The 12,384-nt window shown below is 42.4% G+C and overlaps 1 protein-coding gene across 1 annotated transcript in view; it reads right to left on the bottom strand.

Annotated features, from left to right (window-relative positions):
- Positions 1 to 583: 583 nt before the first annotated feature.
- Positions 584 to 12,384, bottom strand: part of ofcc1 (orofacial cleft 1 candidate 1) — a gene marked incomplete at its 5' end in the record, with an annotated part of 167,169 nt that continues 155,368 nt past the window's right edge. Inside the window, 5 exons of the mRNA XM_084033662.1 lie at positions 584 to 836; positions 4,072 to 4,122; positions 4,247 to 4,362; positions 4,508 to 4,646; positions 10,040 to 10,237. Coding sequence (XP_083889788.1) covers positions 4,289 to 4,362; positions 4,508 to 4,646; positions 10,040 to 10,237 — 411 coding nt within the window. The 3' untranslated portion in view covers positions 584 to 836; positions 4,072 to 4,122; positions 4,247 to 4,288. The remainder of the gene's footprint in view (positions 837 to 4,071; positions 4,123 to 4,246; positions 4,363 to 4,507; positions 4,647 to 10,039; positions 10,238 to 12,384) is intronic.

The following is a 12,384-nucleotide window of genomic DNA, read 5'->3' as shown; positions in this document are numbered from 1 at the left end:
CTATTCCAAATGTTTGGTTTAAAATGTGGTATTAAAATGCCCGGGTCAAAATTTTAAGTAGTTCTTGATAACCTCAAAAGGAAAATGTGCTCGCATATAAATTGGTCTTGTTTTCTTGAGGCTGGATTGGCCAACAGAACTGATATCACCTAGCCAGCCTATCATCAGCACAGCCACTTTTTGAGTGATGAGTCTCCTACAGGAACCAACAGCTGTATGTGCAAATCATGCATATAAATCAATTACTGGGGCCCTATGTACTTTAAATGCACCCATTAATTAAGCAATGTCAAACACAATGAACCGTGAAGTTCATTACATTTTTAGCATTCGAACCCGGGATTATATGAAGAGTGCGTGAGAGAGAGGGAGACGGGTTTACCTCGTGATTAGCCCCATAGCTCAATGTCGGGCGGACGCCAGCGGAAATTTCGGGAAAAAAGCTGTTGCGAGAGGAGACAGAATGGAAGCGAGCTGTTTTGGCGATGTACATGATGAACAACAACAACAACTACAAAAAATAAAAAAATCATACATTCAAGATCTACCTGGAGGATTGATTGATTTAGAAAAAAAAAAAGTTCCCCGGAATGAAACATGCAACATACATCCTGTGACTATGAGAGTGTACTATATATTTATATCACACATTTACATTATGCATTTTTTTATTCATCCAGTGACTTTCAAGAATTTTCTCATTCTCAACAAAGCAGGTTTTTCTTTCAGCAGCGATGTGCAGGTGTGTTGTACGTGGATACGCGTGCCTCTGCATGCGCACGTGCGTCCGTGACCTCGCCGTTGCTTCGTGCCAGGCTGTAGTTTGGTTCAAGTTGCTGCGAGATGACAGGAGAGGTTGGGGGGTTGGGGGGGGGGAGCACAGAGAGAAGAAGCTGGGCCCAGCTGCCTGGCATTAAGCAATGACCTCTGCATAATGAAAGATGGCGACAACATTTCCCACTCATTACAAGGTTCCACACTGTGACAAGATTTGCATATTCATATATTTTTTTTCCCCCTCCACCTCCCCACCTCCTTCTTTTTCACCGCAAATTATTTTTCCTGTGAGCAGGACATCTGCCTCCCTGACACCGCTCTGGAAGAGGCAAAATAAATAAATATGTGTGCAGAGAGGCACATGATCTATCCAGATGCCACAGAAATATGGCACGATGTTGACATCCCTGTACACCCTCGACCGCGTGTGTTTTCCACGGCTTAAGCACCAGGAAATCATGTTCGGGGTCAGCGGAGAAGAATACAGCTCGGGCAGAAAAACCTGACAGAGGTCTGGAATGTATATCTGTTTTGCATATTATTGTCGTACCGCAGTGGCACAAAACGCCACCGTAATACTGGTGTTGCAGGTTACGCATAGTTGTTGCCAACTAATATTCACTGCATGTAACGTTTTGTATGAATTACTATTAACATAAAGGATGTTATATTGAAGAGACAGTCCAAATTTGAAAATGACAAAGCACACATTTTTTGTATATATTTTTAAATAGTGGAGGTAAAGACAGTGGTTGAATGATAGTTATACACTGATATGTTTCAGAAAAATAAATATTATTAATATGAGAAGTTCTGAAAATGCATTCAAGGTACGCACATTTAAACTGAATGTCATCAGACTTGTGTGATGGATATTACTCCGCTGGTGTTCTCTGATCAAAAAAGCATCAGAAGCTCTTCCACTCTGCACGAAACATAATTACATTTCAACATCAAACAAAAAAAAAAGGTGCCATAACTGAAGTTGGGTAAATAGAAATGTATGCAAACATAGTAAATGTACAAAGTTCTTCATCAAAAGAAATGTGCGAGTGGGCAGCCTTAAAAGAAAAACAATCAGTAAAGGTTTGAAAAGAAGGGGAGAAAAAAAAAACAAAGCGGTAAAAGTGGGGAATGTGAATCCCTTTTATTTAGTTGGTAACTTTAATTCAAATGAATCAGGCTGAGCTGCACCCGCCAACCGTGCCAGAAGAGTTGCCGATCTCAACGTGCAGCATAACGATCACCGCAGCACTTCTGAATACAAACTGTTTTATGTGAACACCTCAAGCTGAGGGCTACATAAATATAGAATTAGACAAAGTGTTATTTTTTTTTTTCTTTTTATGTTTTTTTTTTTCCCCCCCTCTTTTTCTCACTCTCCAGCAACATCCCCAGGTTGGGTTGGCTCTAAGCAGATGCAGGCACTTACTTCAAAAAGTTGCAGCTCCCTTATGATAGCTCTGCAAAAAGGTTTTCTTTTAACTTAAATCAGCAAATGTGGGGAGCAGAGACCTCGCGGCACGTTTTCGCTCCCCCAGAAATAATTGCTCCCAGGGATCAATTTGAAATTTAAATTGTGGTGAAATGGTGTTTGTCATTAACAATCAAATATTTGAACCACTGAAATACCTTTGCCCCCCCCCGTTGTATCTGCACCCTCTCTGCCCCCCAGTTGGAAAACATCGCAGAGGGTATTGTTTTGATGATGATAAACTGAAACTCTCAGAAAACATCAAACATGACAGAGAAAAAAAAACCTTCATTAAAAAAATATGGAATTTTATAAAAGTATTAACAATTCAAAACTGATACAAGACCAGAGATATATTGATTTTGTTTCTGAGACCAACATCCTGTTGCACATAATAATAAAATGATATACATGGGTATTAAAAAGGACAAGAGAGTCATGTAAGAGGATAATACATATATAGGGGAGAGAGGTAGTAAAGTAGGACACATGGAGAGAGAGAGAAGAGCTTGCTGTCATCTCTGAGAGGCAGAATCTCTGCTTAATGTTCATTAGGGGGCTGATTGAATTGGGGGGTGTAGCACTGTCACTGTTAATGGAGTGATCTCTAATTGGAGCACATTAGCTCTATAGGTTCTGGCTAGTGTCAAAGGCAGACAGAAGGACAGGATGCAACACAAGGGTCTAACACATCCTGCCAATGCTGGAAATACAACAAATTAAACAAAATGTCATTATCTGTTGAGCGTTTGCACACGGCGGACATATAATCGATGAATTCCCCGTTGAATTATGCTAACATGTTGCGCCTTCCTCATTTTATTTTTGCCGATGGAGTAATAAATCTAAAAAAAATATCGACTAATTCCTTTTAAATTTGTTAGGTGTGGGAAGGCACGTGTCTATTCCATCAGAGCCCCGCAGGATCAGAAACAGAGGTATCAGGTGTGTGTGTTTGAGAGAGAGAGAATGTGTGCCCATATGCACTGTGCACCCCTCGGGCCACGGCTGTGATGGTTTAAACATGGAGGTGAGGAGCAACCTCAAGGCCAAAGTCAGGTGTGTTTCTGATAATGACGGGCACGAATGGCCGCCATCACCGCCATCAAACAAGACCCAGAAGTTGATCTGTAATGGCTGCCCATAAAGACGAATCATCGTCAATGAAAATGACAGGTTATTAAGATCCGATTTTAGGGGGGGGGGGGGGCTTTAGTATGATAGGTTAGCTATCTATAAAACCTTTAAAGCCTGGCCCTCAACGACATCAGTCCCGGTTCCCATCTCCCCGCGCCCTGTGCCAGAGACACATGCTAATAAGCTCACAACCTTTAATTAAGCAATATGTGTAAGTAGGCAGCCATTACGGCCTGATTTGTGAGCCACTTCATTACACTGAGCACCGGCTAGCAGACACATATTCAATACAAATCAAGCTGGCCTGAATATTATCCTGCTTAATGTGAGGCCAATATTGATATTTTATCACTCGTGTTCTGATTAGTGACTTTTAGAATCTTCATCTCTCATCGTGTTGAGGCAGCGCTGAACAACTTCTAATGACCCGCATTCATTACAAGTGTTGCTGAACATTGTTTATTGGGATATAATTACTTCATACTATTTATGTTTACTTGCTGAGGGACGCCAGAACAACATCATTTGCAAAATGTGTTTTCGGTTGCTACTATTCCGATGACTCAACATTCGACAACACCGCATGAAGCGTGTTCTTAAAGGTACAGAAAGTGTTACAGTACACACATACATGTTTTACTACTGAAAAAAAGCTCTTGAAAAGTTAATGAGATCTTACATACCAAATTGTACAGCTGATGGCAGCAACACAGCATATTTGAATCCGTGCTGAGCTACTTACAATAAAGAAAAGGCTAGTTTTTGATATTTTAATCCCACAACTACACAAAGAGCACAAATGATTCAAGAGATATTATAACTGCTTCAAGTCAAACTGACGGTTGATGAGCGTCTTACATTCGTTTCGGGTCCAGCTACCTCTCTCCTTTTGCTTTGCTGTCATTGGTTGAGGTCTTGCAGTGCAAAACTGGAGCCACACCCACTTCCCCCTACTGGCTCGACACGATGGCACCCTGAGGGAACCAAACAACCCCATGAAACTGTAAATTTTGCTAAGCAAACAGCAGGCAGGGAAGAGGTTTGCACAGGTAAAAGGGTCACGTGTGTGTGTGTGTGTGTGTGTGTGTGTGTGTGTGTGTGTGTGTGTGTAGCACTCACGCCCAAAAAGTTTCTTCCGTTTCCGTAGCTGGCGTAGAGCGCTCCCCCCTTCCTTGTTCTCTCTCTGATTGGCTGAGCCCTGACCTGTGCAGGGCACCTTCCCGGATGGATTGTCCACCCCTTCCACGTCACCAATCACCTTCAGGAAAAAAAAAAAACAAAACCCACACGCGTGTGGCGTCAGCAAGGCAACACGAACGGAAGCACCACAAACAAATGAACAGTCCAACAAGCGTTTCTGGAGACCCCAGGGGCCACATGCATCAGGCATCTCAAAGTACAGGTTGAACTTGGATGACAGTGACTGAGATTGGCAGGAGAACTGCTATTTTCCTCGAGGCCTGCGAGTCGTGTTGTCATGCACAGTCTCGACTTCTGTCCTGTTGCTTAAGAGTGAACTTGGAGGAGAAGCAGAAATGGAGACTTTATATGACACACTACCTCCAGTCCCAGAGGGGAAACGGCTCTCACTACTCCGGGTTGGCCTACTTTAATACAGTGATGTACGAAATACAACTCAAATCGCACCGCTATGAACCATAATGAAATGATAGCTGGCAAGTTTGTCTAAAGACTGTATGGATACACGGAGAAATACACTCACCAGAAATGTAATATAATGTTGGGTTAAAATGACTTCAGCATTCTTTCCATGCTTCTTCAACTATTTCATAACAGTAGTCAAAAGGTAGGCTGGCACTTTTCTAAAGTTGCAAATTACACAGATAGAGCAGCAATTGAGCAAACTTGAAGAAAAAAAAAATGTGCCAGAGTGCTTCTTTATCTAAAACTAGTATAAACTTGCCAGATAATTACATGCGGTGTACTTTGGAGAAGTCCTCCTGCTAAGCAGATATGGCTGCCAGGGAGGCATTAATCTCCTCATGCAACATACAGTATGAAGCCAAGGACATCCCCCCCCCCCCTCTCTCTCTCTTGCTCTGTCTCTCATTGTCACACACACACACACTACGTGCAGAAAAGGCCGCGCACACACCGCATACAGAGCACGCTCACTTCCTGTATAAATCATATTCATATTTCTGAGGGCTGCCGATGACCTCACGGCAAATGAAGCGTGGGTCCTCGGCTCCGCAGCGGCAATCAAATGTGCGGCAGAGTAATTACAAAAGAGGGGTAGGAGGGAGAATTGATGCGGTTTGTCAATTAATGTTGCTGCAAGGTGTTTTTTTTTTTTTCTTCTCCTTTTTTCCAAAGGTTAACTTCTTCATATTCTCTGAATGCTGAATTAGGTCAATATTGGTCCGGCGAGGAGTCGTCGTGGTTGTCGTCATGTGCAGGCAGGCGCCGGGCTGAGTCATGCAAAGGCAAGACAAAGGCTCCTTGTTAATGAGAGATTTGATGGCGTATCATGATGATGAGGTGTCCCTCGTGAAAGCGCCATCCTCCGCGCTCTGCCTCCCATTTCTCATATCCTCCCGATCGCCGTCATCTGTCATTATTATCATCGTATTTATCAGCTTTGTCACTGTTATTATAAAAATCTACAAACTATAAGGGGATATCCTCTCCTTAATTAAACAAGTCATGCATAATACAACACAGTCCTCCCTGCTGAGGTTAAGATAATTAAATGCCGTACAGTTAAAAACTTGCTATGTGAATAAACTGCATACCTTTTGTTTCTACAAATGGTTAAGCACATCCCCCCCTCCCCAAAAAAAGGGGGAGGAAGAAAAAAAGCACAGCTGAAATTGCCGAGAAAAGTGTTTTTATTTATACAAGTCGCTGGAGATGCTCATCATCAGCGTTTTTTCCGAGCCATAAATAATTTGCGGAGAGAGGTAATATTCAAGCTGGCAGAGCCTTAGTTGTGCATCTTTAATGGAAGTTTTACAGAAGCTGAGCCAGTTCTTGCATATGCTGCTGCCTCCCATATGGAGGAAAGGAGACAAAAGGGGCACAGTTGGCTTGTCCTATCTTTTTATAAGTCCATCGACACTTAAATGCTAGCCCCGGAGAAAAAACGACACAGGGGGACATAAACCCACTGTGGTTTTAGGAGGGAAGATAATGACTTTGCCTGCATTAATTTCTTCATCAGCCATCTTGTTTCCTCAGACAGAGTGGTTATGAGGCCTTCTCTGAAGGTCCTAGGTTATATAGATGCATTTCCCTGCATAATTTCGGCCCTAACAGTTGTTGTCAGCAGTGCATTTTGCGAGTTGGCAGCTGGGGAACATCTGTTTATAGGTAATGAGTGTTTGAAAAGCTACACCTCACTTTACCTTTAATGTCTTTTATTGGAGCACACTGATGGGAACGTAGCTTTAACTTTTTTGTATTGTTGCGATTCAGCTAGAAGATTCCTTCAACATGGTCAATATTACAAACACCTGCCTCGGGCAACACGCCGAATGAGAGCATATGATGGATCATTAATATTAACTTTCTTTAAACAGAATTCAATATGCAACTCAATAAAGACTTCATTATCGTTATATTTTTAACTACACACCCACAACTCCTTCCACTGCGTTCCTACTTCTTGCTAACGACGCAACGCGGAAAGATAAAACTTTCAGTCAACATTGCTCCTTCAATAATGGCTGAATAAACAACCAAAATATTTAGTTTCTCATGACTCTTGCTCCGTTTCTTCACTCTCCAGCAAGTCAAACAGGACACACCTCGCTGTTCTGTTACGTTCAAACAGTGTCTAACAGTGTCTATAGCTCAGGGCACTTCTTCCAGGACTTGCTTTTTAATGCGTTCGTTTAGACACATTTTGGATGTAAATTTGTGGGTATTTTGCAGAGCAGCTGGCCCCCGGAGCTATGGTCATGTTAGTCTAAGGGAGGAGCGAGTCCTCCGGGGCATTCGTGTCCAGGACACTACCTGAGAAAACAGAGCTCTTTAAAGGAAATGATCCGTCCGTCAATATTTCCTCAGTAAATGGAAACAGACTTCTTAAGTAGGATTAGTCTTTTAACTAACTGGGACAGAATAGAGTCAGTTTAATACACAGTAGAATGAAGGGTTTTTCACTGTTTTTCTCCTATTTCAAGTATCATATACACTGATGTTCAACAGCATGGTAGAATTGATTGCTGTAGATGCTGCTATTAATTACTACGTGTGCGTAGGTGTTCTAAATTGAAAACAAAAGTAGCATATTTGGCTGAAAGTAAAACAAAATAAAATGTATTTATTTTTTATTGCTGAAACCGGATTTGTTCTACGTATTTTGGAACGCGTTGGTCTAGTAACACAGCAGTGAACCACATCACCATAACACATGCTATTATTTGGATAAGTGAATAAAGTAATAAGCCTGTACAGGAAAACCCATAAAATTGCTTTAAAATGACATAAATCTAAGAGCAGGGGGGGATTCTCCACATTACTGTGGTCACTGCATCTCATAGCGCAGCATCTTTCTATTTCATTCTATATTTTTTTTTTATCTATTTAATTTTTGTCAAAGTGCCTGCGCGGCTGTTATTTCTCTCTGAGGAGCTGTCACCTTACATCTGAAGGCCAGTTTGTACACAGCACCCTGTCGCAGTGTGTGTATCGCTGCCAGAATTATATAAAGCACTAATAAAATCAGCTCAAGTGTTCTTCCGAGTGCTGGGGATGCCCTTTGGTGATTCCTGGATCTTGCTCTATACATAAAACCAGTCTATATATTCAGGGGAGGATTAGTTTTGAATATGTAAAGCGGGGGTCCACGCTGCGAGGCGAAGGGGAATGGCATGGTGCTCTCTCGGCGATGCTGAGCATCGGCGTTATCGCTCCCCACTACCAGTGGGTGAAAGAGGATGCCATCGGCGTCTCTTTGCTACTGGAGGTCCCTGCCTGTTAAGTTGCAAGGAACAGACAGCAACACCCAAGGGACACAGTGTGTGAGAGAAAAGACAGAAGCAACAGACAGAAAGTGTGTGTGTGTGTGTGTGTGTGTGTGTATGTTTTCTAAGGACAGTAACACCTATCTTTCACTTAAGGTGGTCTCTATGAAACAGATTTCAAAGAATGGAGAGTCAGCACAGTAGAAATGATTTTGCGTAGCAGAAAACGTCAGGAATTCACTCTGTTACTCTGAGTGAGCTTGTGTTTTGCGTGCCGGGGTTATTGGTGTAGTAAATTTGTGTCAGCATCTGCATTCGTGTGTTTATGGGTTGTTTCTTTTTGCACGTATACCATAACACGTTTTTTGTTTTGTTTTTTTTCTTCCCACAGGAAGTGAAGATCTGTGTGTGTTTGTCTGTGTCAATGAGTGTGTGCTGTTTGGCTCTGAACTATCCACCCAGATGTCTCATCTGCTATGCACAGGTCTAGAGGCTACATGCACACACACACACACACACACACACACACACTCAGACAGTGCGACACAGTAATAAATATACCATGCTGTGTGTTTACTCACATAAGCTCACCATCACTCAAATTATGACGGAGAACCATTAGAACGCAAAAGAGCCTCAGAGCTAATTGTTAGCGCCTATAACCCCCCCTCCTCCTCTCTCACTCCTCTGACATTCAAACATCAAAATATTAATTTCGTTGGGATGATCCAGGTTGCTCTTGGGCGACTGACAGAATGATTGAGGAAAGAAATGGCTTCTCGCTACTGCAGCAGGAGTCACGAAGCACTTCTTCTAATTGGGAAACAATCTGTTAATCAGTGTGTTTCTGACCTGCCTGTCTTGCAGACGCTTGAAGGACAAGGAGCTAAATATGAAGTTGCAATAATAAAAAAAAACATTGTACAGCACAGTCAGGCAGTAATGTACCTTTTTTTTTTGCTGTCAAAAATGACATTCCATCATAAGTCATAACAAAGTGTCAAACAGACGATGAAGTGGAGGAATTTTTATTACCACAGAGGAAAAAGGCGAGTTTTGTATTTAGTTGTATAAGTCATAATTTGTTTCTCAGCGCAAATCTTGACATTTTTGTGTTTGAAAATAAGAAATCATTTTTAAATTTGGTTTTACCCGAGGAAAAAAAATCATGATCTGTCATGGTTGTTCACCCTTTCAGACCACAGAGCTGTACTGTTGTCTTTTTATTCTTCTGGAAGCAGAATGAGCAGCTACTTTATGCATCCATTTCTGTTCTCCCCTTCCCACCCTTCCGAGAAGGAGGAGGGAGGAGAGGAGGGAGTGTTTTGTGAACCTCCGGCTCATCTCTCCACCCTTTCCTCCCATTGTCCTCTATCTCTCTTTATCTTCAGATGCAAACTTAAGTTGGACAAGAACCTTGTACAAATACTATTTCCAAAAATGTAAATGAGCTGTTAAATCTACGTCTTTGTTGCACTCATTCAGAGGTAGATCAAGATGCATATGCAAATGAAAAGCTTCTTTTTGTTTATTAACTCAGCTGATTTAGAGGACTGCACAGCCTTGGTGTTGGTATGGACTCTATCTAACTTAATTCATGGTCAGATAATTCATATATGTACTTCTGGTTGCACTGACCCTGAATAACAGGTTCCCAGCAGTAAAACGGGTAAAACAAATGTATTTATTGCAAATTAAAGTATATATGTTGGTATCTCACCTCAATGATAGCCCCGTCTGGTTGTCGGAGGAAGTGCCTGTATCTTTGTTTCAGCCCACTCAGGTACAGGGTGTAGACCGCCACGTGGGTGCTGGTCTCGCCCTCCGGTAGGGCTGCACCCTCTCTTGGTAGATCACTATCCGTGGTAGAGCCTGCCAAGGGGTCTTCCGCTGTCCAGATATAGTCGTAGACTGCCACCTAATCAAGCACAAGCATGAAGGGAGGTGGTTATAAATGGGGAGCAGAGGACTGTAGACTGTAGGGTATGTTGAGTGTGTGTGACACTAGACGGTGGGCACATGTGGGGGAAAAATCCAACACGGAAATACACATCAGTAACTTTATTTCAATGAGACGAGCCAATATCAAAACCTCCACGTGGAGCATATTAAAAATCTGCCTGAACCTTACCTTGTAAACTGTTGAGATGTTCATTTTAATTACATACAACTGCAGCCACCAGATAAGCACCACTCGCGTACAGTACAGTACATCAGCACGCTAATTCCTAGTAGTGCGTGAGTCCTGTGGGGCCTGATCTGTGGCAGGTAAAGAGACAGGTTGTGTTTGTGATCATGCATACATATGTATAATCTCGCTGGCAGGCTTGTTTATGACTCTTTGTGTGTGTGGTTGTGTGTGTGTGTGCATGTGTGCGTGTATTGGGGGCTTACACACCTGTAATGCGCTGCCCTTCTGTATTAGGGTGAGACACGGGGAGCAAGCGGAGCGTGTAACATGTTATATAGGTCATGTAACTCGAAGTCATCCATGTGTGAAGATCATGGAAGCTCTCTCCCTCTCTGATAGTGTCTGCTGGCGAAGGCTTGGATGTGTGCTGATCACATGCATCACGGCGGAGCTTATACATCATCATATTAACTAAAAGACCAAATTGTAAAACCATCAGTTAATGTAATGGAAATGAAAAAAAAAAAGACATAAATCCCAAATTCATGTTCCAGATTGCCAGGCAAGCCAAATACAATCATGATGCACATCTATGAATCATCAATTAAACCTTAATGCTAATTCTCAGAAGCCCTGGGTGACCTCAGTTTAACCCGAATGATGCACAGCGGTTCCAATGCAGTGCATGGTTTTTATGTGTATGTGTGTTTGTCTGTGGCAGCCATATTGACCATAATTCAAACTTGAACTCTCACACCAAAGACTCAAACAGTGAAAACCTCATGTTTATATATACACACACACACACACACACACACACACACACACACACACACACACACACACACAATAACACGATTGCCGTAATAAAAAAGGAGGATGTTTTTCAAGTAGTTTCTAAAACTCAAGGTGACCCCCTAATTGGCTCCATAATTATGATTCGTCTAAAAATACAGAAAAAGGAAAAAGGCAAACTCATTGAAGGGGCCATGAGTGGCAGGGTCAAGCTGAAGGAGAGGTTTAATTTGGTGGTGTATTGCTGTCACCCCACACTTACAAACGGTTAGCCAAACACAACTCTAGGCACTTCACCGAGAAAACAGTGGGAGCCATTACCCCCACTTGTAATTAGAGACATTGCATAAACTGCGAACCAGACAGCCCTGTGAGTAGAAAGGACCTCATTGTCAAAATGTCAAAGAGTCACGAGTGCAGTGAGAGACTAGCTAAGCACATTTAAAGAAGGTGTGTGTGTGTGTGTGTGTAAGGGGGGAGGTGGGTACACGGGGATGCATCTCTTCAACGCTAATTAAGACGCTCATTAGTGAAATCGCCTCAACTGCGCCTTGCCTCTAGCTTGGCCTCAGCCCACACTGGGGGAAACTGATTACCTGAATTCCTTAAGTAATCAGCACCTCTGTAAGGCAGCAATCAGTCTGTTTGGATAGTGGGCATGTTGATTTGCTGCTTTTTTCTCTCCTTTTTTTTTTCTTTTTGAGGAAACACAAGTAGGAGTGTGCAGAAAATCCTTCACCTCTTCCTACATCCTGGTTCTCAGCTTGTTCGTGAAATCACATTTAAAGTCACAAATATGGAAGGAAGTGAGTATGAAAACATTGGTTCCTGCTGAGCTGGTCACAGGATGTGCGCCTATATGACCCGGTTTAGGTCCTAGTCCAGAATTTCACAAACCCAGCTGTACATTTGTGATAGAGTCACTTTGGTTAAGCACACCTGCTTCAAATCCCCTATGTGGTGTGCATGTGTGTGTATTTTGGCTTGCATGGAAATAGATTTTTTTTTTCATGTTAGCCATGCCACCATCCTACGCTAATTAGCACGTGAAATCCGGTTGACAAGACGAGACAAAAGCTTGAAAAGGTGTTTGTGTGTTCCGTTTGGGTGATGCCATTTCATGCAATGCACCATGGCTC

This window comes from Eutrigla gurnardus, assembly GCF_963514095.1.
Source record: "Eutrigla gurnardus genome assembly, chromosome: 18".
Classification (NCBI taxonomy): domain Eukaryota; kingdom Metazoa; phylum Chordata; class Actinopteri; order Perciformes; family Triglidae; genus Eutrigla; species Eutrigla gurnardus.
The sequence above is the reverse complement of the archived record's forward strand: the minus strand, read 5'-3'. Positions and strand labels throughout refer to the sequence as shown.